Below are 17,874 nucleotides of genomic sequence, written 5' to 3' on the forward strand. Positions count from 1 at the left end.
CTCCCGGCCGTCTTGGGTGAAGCCGCCTCCGACGCCGGACTGAAGCCGCCTTCACTCCTGCAATTTAGGTGGTGATACACATTCGCCGAACACGCCGAAAGTGGACTGAATACGCCTCGAGATCATTTAATTCATCCCCGTGCCTATCCACAAGAAGCGAGTCGCCTTACTCTTCATGCCAGCATTTTACATTGTTCAGCTGATAGCAATAACTATTTCTAGTTCATCCGGCCTTAGTTCACTTGGCGGAGATACATATACATGTACATATTCCAGGACTGACACCGCCTTTAAACCACATCCGAAGGTGGACTCAATCAGAGCCAGCGTCAGTCCGGCTTTTGTGAGGTTGATACACAAGTCAGAGGAGTCTGTTTAAGACTCCACCGAATCATAGGAAAAGTAATAATCAAGTTACTTTTAATCCAGCCTCCTTCTCCCTCTCACCCCCATTTTCTCTCTGTTCTCTCCTTTGCAGATATAAGCAACCTAAGATGTCGACGTCGACAAGTGACACAAAGAACATACGCCGCAGGGATATAAGAAAAAGTCCCAAGCGATGGCTCATCTTGTCAGCCGTATTCTTTGTATCATTCTTTGAAACTGGTCTTGTGCGGTCAGTTGCACTCATACTTGATGATCTCAAGACAGAATTCGATGCCAGTGCCGCCTACCTCGGCTCCATTCTGGGATTTGCATTTAATATCACATACTCTTTAGGTAACTAGTATATATGAAATATATGAAATGAAAAACAGAAGACAACTGTGTGGAGCGTTGTGGCCCAGTGGATAAGTCTCCGGACTTTGAAACAGAGGGTCGTGGGTTCATATCCCAGCCATGGCGTAATTTCCTTCGGCAAGAAATTTATCCACATTGTGCTGCACTCGACCCAGGTGAGGTGAATGGGTACCCGGTAGGAAGAAATGTATTGAATGCTCGAGCGCCCGATCAAGGTAGCCGTGCTAAAGCCGGGGTAATAATAATAGCAGGGCCCGCTGGGAGAACAGTTTTCGGAACTGAAGTGGCTACCCTGGGTAAGTATGCCGTTATTATTATTATTATTATAACTTTAGAAAATAAAAACATTGTCTTTGCCATAGACACAATGGCAGGGTTAATATCAGAGTTAGCCCTACCGGTTGCAATTTAGACCCATCCCTGGTATATTGGGGAAACGGGATTTCTGGCTTGGTCACACCGCTCTGACTTAACTGATGCAAATTCGTTCCTTTACTCTTGTGGTTTCCTGTGGTATACAATGTTTTAAGTTCATATTGTGAAGTTTCGTTGGTGAAAATAGAGGAGATTTCTTCCTCGCTCCCTACTCTCCCTCGCACATGTCAAACGACATTCACTGAAATGTCTTAATGTAGGACATTATGTTGTAGGTTAAGAATGCTAATTTTTACTGGCGAAAACCTGCAATCAGCAATTTACTAAAATTACACTCTTGTCAGTCTCGATCGAGGGGCCAATTGTTTGTTCAAGTATTAATTGTGGAAACCTTTGTTCAATACCCTACCCCTAAAAAAGGTAGACATGCAAATAGATAAGCTGTACTGGTTTAGAGAGGGGGCCTTGCCAGCAGTTTGCCGTTTCGAAATGCTGGGGAAAACAATTTTTTTGGCTTGGTCCCTCCGCTCTGACTTAACTGATTCAAATTTGTCCATTCACCGCAGGGTCTAGTGGTATAGAACGTTTCAGGTTCAAAATGCCAAGATTCACTGGTGAAAATAGCAAAACCTCTTATTCTCGCAAGGTGAATAAATGTTATTGTAGCTGTTCCAGTATAGTGAGCGCCTCAGTGTCGACTAGCTGGAATGCTTTCCATAGGGAGTGGAAGATGATGTGCATATATCGTGTCCGGGAATGAGTGATAATCCGATGACCGGGATATTGATACATTCGTACCTGATGTGTATATGCATTACAACGAAATGTCATTAACAAAACTATTAGGCCTATTGTTATTATAAACGACTCTGGCGGATTTTCTGCGAACCTTAAATATATTCTCAAATCTAGCCGTCAGGATAATGTTCCTTTTCAAGATAATACGGGGCTAAGAAAAGCAAGGGTGAAAGGTATATAATGGGATTGACATCATAAATTTGTAAGTGATCTTTATTTTTTGTCTGCGTCATACAGGATTCCTAAACATACCTTTGCTCCGGCGTTTCTCGGTTCGTCAACTGGTTATTTGTGGTGGAATCATTTCAAGTTTGGGACTTGCACTTTCCTCCTTTGCTCAAACAAGTTCCCAATTTTCAGCTGCGTTCACGGCGTACGGTAAGTATATTGGCCTACATTTACAAGAATGATATGCAAATTTTTACTGCGATAGAGAGTCACATTCGTATATGTAGATGATAAAAGATATAGGGAACTGAAAATGAAAAGAAAGTGTAAGCCTAATCTCATATCAAAAACTTTATAGGCTCTTTCTTCTCCCACATTCCTAAACTACGAAACGTAAGCTAGTTGCAACCGTAAACAGTGTTTTGCACGTTCTTACATCAGGGGGCCGTTTCATAAATCTGTTCGTAAGTTAATGTAGGGATTTTAAGAAAGATAGGTGATCCTTTCTTGTGGTAAATGATAATCACCATTAACTGTTGATTAGTCATCATTTATAGCGCGTAAGAAAGGTTCACCAATCGTTCTCAAAGTCGCTCAACAGCTTTATGAAACACCCACCTGGAATTACTCCTGGCCTCGTCCGGTCTCGTCCCGGCCTCACCCGAGAACCTATCAAGTGCCAAGGCCAGGGCCTACACACGTTCGATGCCAAGAAGGACAATACCAGCGAACACACAACTGACTGCTACCATGGACCTATAGGTCAAATGCTGCTACAAATTATATATGATTACTTTGTCAGATCCTAGGTCAGATTTGACTTAAAAACATACTTTTCTGTCTAGAATAAGTTAGAAATATGGCGGGACATTTGGCCTAGTTTATGTTGAAAATAGAAACATTCCAACAATTTCCCGGGTACCGTATTTATTGCAAAGAAAATATTATTTGCCTACATATTCGGAAGAGATTTCACCCTATTCACAGTGAACATAAAGTACACGAAACGTCCATTGTGCTGTAACTTTCGGATAAAAATCAAGAAGATGGAGATGGGTCCGATTTGATTTTGAAATAAAATAAATCACAACATAGAATGCAGAATTTGTATATACAAGCTGCCATCGTAAATCTAAAGATAGATTACGAGTTGTTGCTCATGGTGGTATACCCTGCACAGCGGCAACCTTAACTTCCTGTTACTCCTGATGGCAAACCTTTAAGAATACGTTGTCCAAAATAAGGGGCTGGAATGATTGAATGTAAACATCTCGCATTATCTCGCTCTTACAGCGAATATATATCGCTATATATGGAGCCAATTTATTGCCACAAGCCCACAATGCCTTGATGAATATGTCTTTAAACAAATTGCCAACTTTAAACGGTCTAATTTAGTATTAAGTAGCATGAATGTAAATGTCGACATTTTTTGTTTTCACCTTTTCTTTTAAAAACATATTTACTAATCAGCTTGCCTATTCTTTTTCTCAACAGGTTTTGGGATCATCTTCGTCATTCTTCCAGCAACAACGTGCATCACGGATTACTTCCCAGATCATGTATCGATTGCAACGGGAACCGTTCTTGCGGGGGGAAGTGCTGGAGTCACGGCGATGCCTTGGTTATTCCAAAACCTTCTCGGTCATTATGGTTGGAGGGGTTCTATTTTAATTCTTGCTGGAATAAATTTTCATCTAGGAGTCATTGGTGCCCTTTTGGAACCAGTGCAGAAAAATGACAGGGATTCTCTCAATATCAAGGATGAAATGGATAACACCGACGACGTTTCGCTTGATGATCATGCAAGTAGTGTACAGGAAGAATGTGCAACTATTTCTGGTGGACTGGTTCCTTCCGCGGAAAACATGCACGAGCAATTTGCGCCAATTATGGACAACTCTCTAAGTGACTTAGAAGTTAAAGCTATCTACGGAACCGACGATGATCGGCTGGAGTTAGGAAAATGGTCAATGGCAAGTGAACAAAGTAAACACGTTTCCCACATTGAAGACATAACAGACAAACCTGAGGAAGGAAATCGGAAAGGAAGATATGCCAACTGCAAATCCAAAGCACTGCATTTATTTGGGTTGGGCATCTTTAGAGATCACCCCTTAATGATCCTTGTGTTTATAGAATGTTTCTTATTCTGCCATTCTTACCATGCGTGGATATTATACGTAATTCCAAACGCACTCTCAAAGGGAATATCCCCCCAAAGAGCAGTCCTTGTTTCCGTCACTGGAGGTGCCATCAACTTCATCGGTCGTCTAGGAATAGGATTCTTCTGGTCATTGAAATGTATCAGGTTCGATATTTGGTACTCGCTGATGTTTCTCCTCTCTGCAGTTGCATTCGCGTCGAATTTCGTTGCAGAATCGTTTGGATTTCTGATGGGGCTTTCTGCATGCTATGATCTCTTCATGGGGGCCATGATCATGTCACAATTCCAGTTGGTCTACAATACTGTGGGACAAGTCGATTACAAAACAGGAATATCTGTGTTCTTCTTCGGCTTTGGTCTCAGTGGCCCGATAACAGGAGCAATATTTGGTAAGATTCCAATGAACATTACAATAAAAAATTGATGTACAACCGCAATGCTTCCAAAATAAAATACCATTGAATCCGAAAACTTCACAAGGCAGACAAGTGATTTAATCCAACTGCAATACTTATGTGTTCATAATGAGAATCGAAGTACAGAAAATACACTATAAAAGAGAAGTTCATCCAAACGAAAAGTTGATTTGATTCATTCATTTTTTTTCTTTTACATTTAATTGTATGACTGATACAATATTTCAATTTTGCAGATACTGTTAAGAGACATTTCATAAAATCACAATAGGTTATGATGACAATTCCCCCAATCACAATGATGATTTGAACTTGGGAGCTAATTCTATCCAAATATATCCTTTCCGATTTTGGTGTTTTTACGCAGACTCGTCGGTCTTTAGACGTTTAATTGATTAGTAATGTTTTGTCCTAAAAAAACACTTGTATAAATGGAACTTGGCCCACATCCATTTTTCAGACAGTTCACGGTCGAATAAAATCAAATCTATTTTTGCTAAAAAATTCCTCTCTGAAAAAGTGAGCAACTGACAGAACATATAATTAACAGATTCGATAATTTCATAAAAAATAAGAAGTGCAATTTCACTTGTTTACAATATACAAAATATAAGAAAAAAAAACTCTTTTTTGGTGAGAATGACAGCTGAAAATACCCTGATGGTATAAAAACCATTAAACCAATACTTGTGTGGGCAAATATTGATAAATATTTACAAGCTATGCATAATTGTAAACCTGTCTCTCTAAATGCAATATATTTAATCTGGTCCCTAATCCCGCTCCTCTTGGAGTGAGACAATCATACTTCTTCTGGAATGTCATTTAATCTTTTGAGAGTGGATTTTAAATCTTTTTGGATTGAAAATGTAAAAATGCTCAGTGTACTCCAGGAGTTATTATGCACTCTCTGAGAACATACAATTTACTCCAAGTGAGTGTGATATACCTCTCTTGCATATTAGAGAGGAGATTTTGTTTTAATGAATAAAATTCCTAAATCATTTTGGTCAAATTATTCTACATTTCGATGTCAAAGGTCACATTTGTTTAACATATGTCTTAACTTAAATTTACCTGCTCTTTATTTTTCAGGCACTATGTACGATACCACAGGTTCATACGATGTTGCATTTGGGATAATAGCAGTGTTGGACGTAACAGTCGCCATCCTAAATATTACACCACTTTGTTGGAAACGATATCAACGCCGGTCACATACAGAATGTGAGACGATAAACAAGAAGGTTTAGGAGCCATAATGAACAGTTGAACAATATCATGAATATTGTACCAGTTACCATCCCTCGAAATGTGTTCTTCACTTTACGCTTGTTCCTATAACAACCGTTTCCCCCTCGACATCACTTTATTTCCCACAAGAAATATCTACTTGTGAATGTGTGTATATATATACATATATTGCCTACCTAGAGTTTGAATATAACATTTCCTCTCCCCTACAGATTTATATTTTCTCCAAGGGATTATATTTTGCCCGAAGCGCGCAGCTCTGAGGGAAAATATTATCCCAATATACGGCTATACTATGATACTAAGCGATGATTTGTAAAGAGAATAATGACAAATCTCCCCACGCCTCGGTGGACACTATGGCTTATGTATCATTTTCAGACAATGTCCGAGAAATTATGTTGAACAATTAAATGTAAATGTTTTCAAAAGTGAAAAAAGGAGGTTTTATTCAGAAAAATTACACTCATATAAAAACGACCTTAAATATACATGGAAATAATAAATGGGGCTCTAAACAAAATTAACAAATCTAGTGCTGTTGATAAATTATGTGTAGATGGAAATATGGTTGAAGATAATAATAATAATAATAATAATAATAGCGGTATATTTACTTCAGTTCCGAAAACTGTTCTCCCAGCGGGCCCTGCTATTATTACCCCGGCTTTAGCTGGGCTGCCTAGGCGCTCAAGCATTCAAGGAATTAATCCTGCCGGGTACCCATTTACCTCACCTGGGTCGAGTGCAGCACAATGTGGATAAATTTCTTGCCGAAGGAAATTACGCCATGGCTGGGATTCGAACCCACGACCCTCTGTTTCAAAGTCCGAAGACTAATCCACTGGGCCACAACGCTCCACTCATTCTATACTCATTCTATAGCAAATAAATTTAATACATATTTCTCTCAAATTGGACCAAAGTTAGCTGGAAATATTATGCCTGTAGAAAATTCGTTTAAGGACTTTTTGGATAAAATGATAGTTCAATATTTCTTACTCCAGTTCATATAGAAGAATAACTTGAGATTGTATTTAATTTGAAAGCAGAAAAGACTCCTGGTTATGATGGCATTACAAATAGAATTTTTAAAAACATTATACATTCTTTTGCTAATCCTCTGCTTCATATATTCAATTCATCATTGCACCTTGGCCAGGTCCCAAAGAAGATGAAAATAGCAAAAATTATACCCATTTTCAAGAAGGGAGATCAATTAATTACTAGTAATTACCGCCCAATATATTTGTTAACTTCGTTCTCAAAAATTCTTGAAAGGATAATTTTTAACAGGACAGTTGCTTTCCTTAAGAAATATAGTATTATACAGTATGTGATAATCAATTCGGTTTTAGAGAAAAACATAATACAACTCATGCTATATTGGCATTAATAAATAAAATATCTACTTCTTTTGACAATTTTGATCATACCGTAGGGTTGTTCCTCGACTTCTCAAAAGCGTTTGATACAATAGATCATGAAATACCATTATGTAAGCTATCAAATTACGGTATCAGAGGGACATCTTTCCAATGGTTTAGGAGTTATCTTACTGATAGAATTCAGTTTGTTACAGTAAATGAATCAGAATCTCCAACAAGGCCAGTTGCCTGTGGAATTCCACAAGGTAGTATTATTGGCCCATTGCTATTTGTATTTCATGTTAATGATATGAAAAATTCATCTCGTGTTCTCTCATTTATTCTCTTTGCTGATGATTCCAATATTTTCTACACACATCATGATCCACATGTCCTTGTGAGCACTATGAATGCAGAATTTTAAAAAGTAACAAACTGGATTAAAGCCAATAAACTGTCATTGAATCTGCAAAAAATAATTATATGCTTTTTAGTCATTCATTGAAACATCTACCGCATCAAATACTTTTAGATGATACTGAGATCAAAGAAGTGCAAACAAAATGTTTTTTTAGGTCTTACTATTGATTCAAGCTTACGTGGAAAGCTCGTTTCAACAATATTTGCAAAACTGTGGCAAGAAATATTGGAGTCATCAAGAAGCTTAAAAACGTTATTCCAGCACAGTCGCTATCCATGTTGTATTGTGCAATAATTCTACCATATCTTAATTATGGGATTCTGGCATGGGGTAAGGCCTCTCAAACGAGACTCAATAAAGTCTTGCTACTTCAGAAAAAAGTAATGAGAATAATATGCAATATGTCCTTTAGAGCTCATACGGATGAATTGTTTCGTCAGAAACGTATCCTTATAAGTCAGTGACCTGCACCGCTTACAACTATTCCAATTCATGTATCAGCTAGATAGAAATAGTGTACCTAGTGTCCTACAAAAGAAATTTATGAGAAACAATACTTTGCATTCATATAATACGAGACAGTCAAATGACTATCACTTACCTAAAAGTAGAACAGTATTTTCTAGCAAAACTGTATTTTTCACAGGAACAAAACTCTGGAATTCTCTGGACAGAGTAATAAAAGAGGCAGCTAATCTGAACCGATTTAATTACTCATCAAAAATTTATTCTGAATTCTTATTGATTCAACCAAGTAATTTATGAACTTCATACTTATCCACGGTAGTGTTGATTATTTTAAAGTCAATATTTAATTTTGTATATAGTGTATATACATTTGTGTTACAGTGTTTATATCTATATAAAATTATATAGAATTTCGCAGTTTATTTTTACTCTACTTATATCATATTACCCTTGTATAAAATTTTGATAGGGGGTCTACATCTTACAAGCTTTGCTTTTTCAGTAGACCCCTCCACTTTTTTTTTCATTTCATTGGTACGTTTCAACCCTGCATATGTTATGCAGTTGATGCATCTTTTCATTGTAAAAATGACTTTTTATGAAATGTACTTTGAGGATTTGTGGAATATGAATATATCAATAAAGAAATAAAAATGTGCAAAGATAAACAGTATGATAAAGACTCCTGGTGGTTGTGGAAAAAGACAATAGGATTAGCTATTTTGTTTACATTGTTAATTTCACGGAGGTCATTCAAGAGTCTTCTAAAATTAGACTGCTCTAGAAATTGGCAGAATGTTTTCTTTTTGGTAGACAATACTAAAAGCTTCCAGAATAGTGGAAATTTATATATATAATCTGGCAGTTTCTTCATCAGATCAGAACTCAGAGTTTCACACCAGACTTTATGTCAGAGCATAGTTTATTTCCAACTGGAATATAACATTTATCTTCTGTGGAATTATTTGCACGCAATCAATGAACTGTTTGCAGTTATTTTGAGAAAGGAATTCTCAGTTCTCCTCGAGATAATCAACCTGTTTTATTGAACGCTCAGTTTCAACCCATGGATTGCTGAAATTGACTGTTTGGCATCATCAACATCTTCTTCACAGACATTTCAACTCGTTAGAGTGACTCTTGTTATTCATCGTGCTTCAACATCAATATTGGAGAGCAATTTATTTGTACAAAGCGCATAGAGCAATTTTAATTGATTATGCGCTATATAAGAACCAATTTATTATTATTATTATTTATTATTTATTATTCATCATCGCCATCATTGTGTACTTTAATTTAAGGAATCTTTGCCAACCAACTTGGATTTTATCTGGATTAAATACGGAACTATCATAACTTTGGATTGCACGTATAACTCTTCAAGGGATGTAAGATCATTATTTGTTTTTGTTTTGTTTAGTGTATGATTCATCTATTTCCTGTAATAAAAAGGAAATCAAATTTAAAACTAATTTTTCATTGTTATTTGTTGCAGTATCGTAACACCTGCGCCGACGCAAGCACGGTTGACTATTGTATTGTCTCTGCAAATTTCATTGATCATATTGAAGACTTAACTGTTGACAACTTTGAAAAATGTCTGACAGATAAACACAGTCCAATGTTTGTTTCCATGAAATATGTTAAGAAAATATTATTTTCAGAAGAGAAGAGTCATTAGACAAATAACGATTATGATTCCCATTTGAAAAGGAAATATTATAAATGGAATTCTGAATTTTGCACACTCCTTAGATGAGGATAAAATAAACAAAATATTTGAAATGATAGAGGGTATCACAAATAAACCCCAAATTAGTAGTCAATCTGTCAATAATATAGTGAATGAAATAAAACAGGTATGTTATAAGACTGCAACTGTATGTGGTATGTCACGGCAGAAAAAAAAACTGGCACGACTATTACCACCACCGCATACATTCGTAATTCCGAAGCTTCGTTATTCTGAAGGTTCGGATATTCCGAAGGTTCGTTATTCCGAAGGTTCGTATTTCCGAAGGTTCGTAATTCCGAAGGTTCGTTCGTCCGAAAACGAAATGAGGTTCGTAATTCCGAAGGTTCGTTAGTCCGAAAATGAAGTGAGGTTCGTAATTCCGATGGTTCGTTAACCCGCAAACGAAGTGATGAGGTTCGTAATTCCGAAGGTTCGTTAGTCCGAAAACGAAATGATTAACAAACCTTATTTCGTTTTCGGACTAACGAACCTTCGGATCAACGAACCTTATTTCATTTTCGGATAAACGAACCTTCGGAACAACGAACCTTATTTCGTTTTCGGATTAACAAACCTTCGGAACATCGAACCCTTATTTCGTTTCCGGATTATCGAACCTTCGGAATAACGAACCTTCGGAATAACGCCACAAATGTTCGGATTAACGAACCCTTTTACGTTTTCGGATTAACGAACATCGAGGTATAGGCAATTTACGTGTTTCGGAATTACGAACCTTAGGAATAAAGAACCTTCTGAATTACGAGCCTTCGGAATTACGAAGTGTAACCATTACCACTGCATCTCCGCAAACAAAGCCTTGGTTTGATAAAGAATGTATGAAATTGAGAAAGAATTTCTTAAATTAAAGAAATAAAATTTTAAAAATGTAAAGATGAAAATGAGAAAATGGGATTAGTTTTGAATACCTTACGCGAACAATACAAAACCGTAAAGAAGAAAACAATCAAAATATGTTTCTGACCTTCAGGGCAATTAGGGGAAAGTGAAAAATAATAATATTGGCGACCATTGTAAATATTGTAACAAAGTGAAATGTTTATTTATTGTTCAGCATGGTTTCGGAGGTGCCGGGTAAAAATGGCAAAGGTAATAATGGTAGAGGTAAAAATGGCAAAGGTAAAATGGCAGAGGTAATAATGGCAGAGGTAATAATGGCAGAGGTAAAAATATGGCAGAGGTAAAGATCATAACATGCTACATCAACAAGGAAGAGGCAGAGCCTTTCCGGTAAATATCACTCATGATTGTTGACCTCGAATATAATGGACTCCTATCGACAAAACAAGTATATATGAACTGATCCGGGGAACTGATGAGACTTTTCCCTATCATTTTAGGTCTATACTTTATCGTTGATATGATTAAACTCAAACATTTTCATGCCAAAATGATTTCAATTAATCATAGTAGTCTAATAGTGACTGTAAATATATTCCAAATATGGTATGACTATACAATTCGGGTGTGAATGGGAGTCACCCTCTACGCCCTACGCCTTCGAACTCAATTTGCATTCACAACAGTAAAAATACAAATGAATGGCCTGAAAAAACATAATCTATGTTTACTCTTTCCTGGTGGAACATTGGGAAAAACCCTTTGGTCTTGTGATACAAGTAAAAATGAAAAAAGAAAAAACAGTCGACGGTGTCAGTCAAATCATATTTACAAACGGTCAGATGCATTTCTATTAAAAAAATTGCTTGTTTAAATACCAGGCAAATCGTTCTACTATTCTCATTCACAACACCGCTGTCCTACCCATGGGAAATTTTGTTTGTGACCTTTCATCTAGATTCTGGAGCTCGACAGATCTTCCTTACCATCTCCTTCCAACTTTCTCTAATCGCACCACAAGCGCTCACAAACCACTCTACGATCGTGATTTGGAGAGTTGAGATTCGAATCGATCCTGACTTCTAAGTTTGAGCAATTCGAGGAGAATGGCAGGATTAGCTAGAACCCTCGCCGTGCATCTGTTTCTCGTTCTTTGGGCCTCCCAAGCAAAATCAGATCAATTGGAGTTCACCCCCCTACAGCTCCAGCAAATTGACGAGTCCAAATCACACTTCGAGGTGGACCATGAATTCGCCTACACCAGTAACAAACCTGTCTTCATATCTGGGTTCTCTAAAGCGCAAGAGAATTTCATTTTGGAACGGTTCGGAGCATTCTTTAGCAGTCAACCAACCAACCAAGTCGATTTGGCTAAGTGGGGGGCACCTTCCTCCATCAAAGCTTCGCCAATGATTCCAGTGTGCCCAGCAATAACGGTCAAGAAAATCCTCTACACTGGGATCAATGTTGACGATGAACCAGTAGCCGTTGTACAGGTGGGTTCACATTAATGTCTGCAAGAGTAGCATGACATTCCCACGAGAGGGATCAAATAAATTCGATCAGGACCATTGCAAGTAAGGGGAAATACATGGGCTGAAATTTTCCATTTCGGGAGCCACCTAAATTCAAGGGATAAAACAAAGGGTGATACCTAATTCCTGAATACAGTTAACTTGGGAAAGACCTATCGTGAGATATATCCTTTTCTCGATCAATTTGTGCATATACACCATCACATTTTGTAATTTAATTTTCTGAGGAATTAATGCATACTAGTATGCAAGCCAGCAAAAATTTGAGTAGCCCTGAATATTAATAGTACGAAAGTTGTAAATATACGAAAGACTTATCAGGTCTATCATGGCGAGTGAACGTTGTGAGCGAGCCTTAATGAGAAAATCTTTAAATCGCTTGAATTAATGGGCACGGATTTCATTGGAACATAAGGGGTCACTTAAAGGGGTACTCCAGGCTGAAAGTATTTATATCTAAATAAAACGAGTAAAATTCACCGAGGAAAATGCTTAAAATGTCATAAAAATCTGATAACAAATAACGAAGTTATTGAATTTCAAAATTTATCAATATTTTGTGAAAACAGTTATATGCACGTCGTCATGAATTTTCATCAGGTTGGCTGATGATGTCACATCCAATTTGTTTTCTTATATTATTAAAAGGAAACATTATCATTTTATTTTTCATACAAGTGTGCATGATAATGTCTTGCTTATGATAAAATAAATTGCAGCAATGAATCAGTTGTAAATGTACCTTATTTAGTTCTTTGGGGAAAATTGAATAAACATATTTTCATATGAGAAAATAAAAAAGAACAATGGGGATATGACATCATCAGTTTGCCCATTGGATATTCATCAAGGCATGCACAGATGACTATTTTACCAAAAATCATGCAAATCTAAAAGGCATAACTTTGTTATTTCTTGTCCGATTTTGATCAAATTTTTAGTGTTTTGTTTTCCTGATTTTTCTTTATCTGTTTGAATCAAATTATTTTCAGCCCGGAGCACCCTTTTAAAGAGGGAGCAGACTAACCAACACTCATTGTCTGTGTGTTGTATACAACTAGTCTAAGAAATATACGATTTGAAATAAGCATCAATTATTACACAGAAAGTAAATTAGACTATGATATTATTCAAACAGAGAAACTGTATTGGAAAAGAAAATACTTGCTTTGCTACTTGGTAACATAATTATTGCGGAATATTGAGTAGTGAAGTAGTATGCTATATTATTCAAATGGGTCTATATTACAAGATTATACCGCTCAGAATGATGCATTAATGATAGCCAGATGTGAGCAGTTGAGGACTTACGGTGGCGCTATTAAAGATGCTGGTTCGTTGCTGCTTTAACAACAACGAATGAAACTTCATAAAATAAAAGGAATAACGATTAATAAAAATAGAATGAAACATCCGATATCTGTCTCATGAAGGCCTATTGGTTTCTTTCTTTTATTTTCCACAAACAAAGATATATTGACATTAAACAACAATTTAGTGTTACATTTGCAGATCAAAATATGTAGTAGGAACGGAGTGTAAAGAAAACGACCCGTATTCTAAAGTCCGGTTTCATTTATGCCGTGGTCGAAGTCATTTTGGTACAAAATTATGATTATCTATGAGTATCAATAATTTTCTAAAATTGTAATGCTGCTTCTTGTGTTTACTGGGATCTTTCCCGATGTTTTTTTAATGAAGACGAAAAACAATAGTATTTATCATTTCGAGAAATTTGTTAATGATATTTTTGAATGCCAAATGTGATGATAAATGTATTACCTTATTCTAGAGATTGATGTCACATTTAGCTTCCTATTAGCTAATTCACAACTTCAGACCACAACTTGAAGAGTTCAGAATACGAGTGTTTTATGAAGAGCAGAGTCCCTCGAATAACATACTATAGTTCTTTGAAGTAAAACATGTCTCGAAATAAAACAGAAAACAGAAACACTAACTCTTAAAGTTAAAGAAAACATTTTTGTAAACATTATGCCCATAAGGGCATAATCTGTTTAAAAGTTATTTCGTATCGTGGGTTTTGTGTTTATTTTGTGAAGGAACAGCATTTCATATTCCTCAAAATTATAAAGAATATTTTAAAGAAGAATTATGAAGAGTATTTTGTGAGGGATTAATGAAAAGAAATATATTGTTAGGAATTCATGTAAATAAGGGGTAAGAAGTCTGAATAATTATAACTCTCTTTATCGGAACAAACTTGTCAAAATCTTAATCAACTGGGAGGAAATAACGAGTGCCATTGTTATAAAATAGAAAGAGGGGATCATAATCACAAAGAGTATGATGTGCCTTTATACAGAAACTAAATTATAAGACATCGTTAAGATGCATTATGATTGATATATATTCATCATTTTGTTCTCCTCTTTTTTCTTCATTTTACCTCTGGACTATATATATATTTTTTTCAGTTTGGTGATGTGAACCAGTGGGTTATATGGCAACAGTGCTCCTCCAAAGAGTCCCCTCATATTTCTCTATTTCAACACGGCAAACGGGTCGAATGTTCGCATACGGTTCGATCCGTTCCTATGGTGGTTTTTCGGTTACCCATTTCTTCTTTCGATGACGTCACGGTTCAGCACATCAAGATCAAGGCATGCACAAGTCACGTCACTGAGCCCTACCAACAAACAGATCAAACCGGACCAGATCCACTTGACCATCAACCACTTCAACCCTATTTTCAATGATGACCATAATACGAAAAACAACAGAATTAAGAGGGATCAACCCTTAATCAACTCAGTTATCTATACGCATTATTTTGAGAACCTTCGATTCAAACCGATTTCTTTTTACTAATCAAAATACTTAGACTGATTTTTTTATAATCGATATTCAAGGTTTGAATAGTAGATTAAGCGTAATTACGATATCTATCTTTTAGCAGTGAATGGTAACATTGATCCCGAAATGTAGCTATCTTTGTTACGTCATTACTCGAACAATATAGATTTGTACCTAATTTTTGATAAAAACTTTCTCTTCTAAAAAAAAAAAACACATTGCCTATATAATGGAATCATCTCGTATCTCTGTGAACTCTTGCTGCGCTGATGTTGCAATTTTGCACATTCTTACAATTAAATTCAACAATCGTAATGATAATTATGTGATAAATAGCTATAGTTCTCGGGTAGCATCTATTCAATAAATATCAACATCGATGGAGAAATTTGGAACTCTATATTCAAAGAAAATATCATAAGTACAATTGTCATTATTTTCCCCCAAAATATCTAAGACTAACATAATAATAACAATAATAATGATGATGATGATAATAATAATAATAATAATAATAATAAACAATAATAATAGGCACCTTTATAGCGCCATCTATCTAGAAATAATCTATTCCGATGCGCATTGTTACTATTATTATTACCCCGGTTTTAGCTCGAGCTGCCTTTCAGCGCTCAGCGCATTCAAGGAATTAATCCTGCCGGGTACCCATACACCTCACCTGGGTTGAGTGCAGCACAATGTGGATAAATTTCTTGCTGAAGGAAAACACGCCATGGCTAGGATTAATAAACATTGTTTATTAATTAACATCTAAGAATCGTAGATTCAGGAGTAGAATTGCATTGTATTTATGGAGACAGGTGGAAATTTGTATACAAGATAATTATGTCATTCAATTACAAGAATGAGTAGTGTATTGAGTGTTCAAATGTCTTTCTAATGTGATGTGGAGAAATGATAAATTGTTGAGCAAAAAGTACGGTGGAGAAGTGCATGGACATACAATCAATAAGTTGTCACAGCCAAAGCAAATTTAGCAAGAAAAATAGATCTGATACATATATCTAAGAAATAAACATTGGTAATAATTATATTTTAAGGTGAAAGATTGCCAGCTTGTTCAATCTTTGTTAAACCCTTGGAATTTGTCAGCGCTTACTACCATTTTTCATCTTCGATCTAATTGTAGGGCACCGTAGTTTTTAAAGATGAATTTCAGAGTTTTTGAATGGCAGAATAATCTTTTCATCAAAATAACAATGTTGATCACGGATAGCGACGTAATTTCCTTTTTACTGAAGTGTACATGCTAACACACAATATACAATTGACTAGACTCCAAAGTCTTGTCAACTTTACTTCTTATGTAATATTATTTACATTTAACGGACACAATTGGAGATATTTATAGAGCCTGCAAATAAAAAAGGGAGCACGTGGTACGATATGTATGACTTTGCAGGCTTAAACACCAACATACATATAAACTCCTCAAAAAAAGTTTGGAAATCTGATTTTGATCGATAATCCCTCCTCGGTTTTAGTAAATATCAATGTGTAATTAATATCAATGAATAGATCATTTCATTTTCTTTAAAATGATACACTACATGATATGATTATGGTTCGCATGGAGGGTGCAGCGTCTTGAAATGTGGGGCAAGGTCAAAATTTAAAAGTTGCAAAATGACACAATATTAAAAGTCACTGTTTTTTTTCTGTGGTGATGAGTGAGTTTTTCAGCGGTTTCTTTTAACTGTTTTCATGCACCTTAACATCAACATTAACATGCAATCAAACACACCTCTGCACAAGCAAACACATAAGGAACAAACAAACATGCATGGGTATTTCAAACCACGACTCAAACCATGTTATCTCACAGAACCATCACTACATAAACCACTGTCATCAAACCATACAAAAAAAAGAAAAAGCAGGGGCTTGATTTGAATGGATTTTCATCTCTGTTGACAAAGACAAAAGTATCATGTTCTGTATTGACCCTTCGATCATGACTATTTCTGCTCGTTTTGCAGCTTTTCAATTCAGACCTCATCCAACACTTATGAATCCTGCTCGTTTCGTGATGGCATGATCATAACAAGCATGGTATCATTTTAAAGAGAATTAAATGATCTTTTGAATAATATCAAATATGCATTGTGTAAAATTGGGAGTTGGGAGAAATTAATGGCCAAACTCAGATTTCCAAACTTTTTTTGAGGGGTTTAGATACGTGATACATGCATTTAAAAAAAAAATTCTGAATCAAATAATACTATCGAAAATCCTTGCGCCATTGTTTGTTGAATGAGTGGTCGATGTACTTTTTTTAATTGTTAGTGATTGCAGCATTACACCTGACTAATGGTTGTCATAGGCGGCGGACGCAGGGGTGGGGGTGTCCCTAAAATTCAGGCAGGATGGACATTAATTCCCCCCTAAAAAATACCTTGAAGGGATACAATGAAAAGGGGGAAAGAAGGTGAACGAAGGGAAAGAAGTAAACGAAAGAAGAGAAAGAAAGATTGAAAGAAAGAAAGAAGGAAAGGAAGATGGAAACAAAGCAAGGATGAAAGAAAGAGAGAAGGAAAGAAAAAAATACAAAAATTTAACTGCAGGGTCACAGACTGAAATTGAGAGCAGTGAACATTACTCTAGAAAGGATTGAACTGTCACTCATGTGAGATAGAGTCTAAATAAAGTTTTTAAGTTTTGCTTACTTTCACCAAACAGTTACAAGTGCACACCGTGCAGGGTCGGTTTGCAAATGAGGGGACTGAT

The 17,874-nt window shown here is 36.1% G+C and overlaps 1 protein-coding gene and 1 long non-coding RNA gene across 2 annotated transcripts; both read left to right on the plus strand.

Moving 5' to 3' along the window:
• The first annotated feature begins 479 nt into the window (after nt 1-479).
• On the plus strand, nt 480-8,834 carry LOC129253605 (monocarboxylate transporter 7-like). Its single transcript, XM_064102881.1, has 4 exons — nt 480-720; nt 2,152-2,292; nt 3,580-4,638; nt 5,761-8,834. The coding sequence occupies exons 1-4, from the start codon at nt 495-497 to the stop codon at nt 5,916-5,918; spliced, it is 1,584 nt and encodes a 527-aa protein (XP_063958951.1). The 5' UTR covers nt 480-494; the 3' UTR covers nt 5,919-8,834.
• A 2,779-nt stretch (nt 8,835-11,613) lies between these two features.
• LOC135154807 (uncharacterized) lies at nt 11,614-16,003 on the plus strand. Its single transcript, XR_010294246.1, has 2 exons — nt 11,614-12,270; nt 14,748-16,003. It is a non-coding gene; the product is annotated as an uncharacterized LOC135154807 (long non-coding RNA).
• Nucleotides 16,004-17,874: the final 1,871 nt, after the last annotated feature.

Source organism: Lytechinus pictus, chromosome 1 (assembly GCF_037042905.1).
Source record: "Lytechinus pictus isolate F3 Inbred chromosome 1, Lp3.0, whole genome shotgun sequence".
Lineage (NCBI taxonomy): Eukaryota > Metazoa > Echinodermata > Echinoidea > Temnopleuroida > Toxopneustidae > Lytechinus > Lytechinus pictus.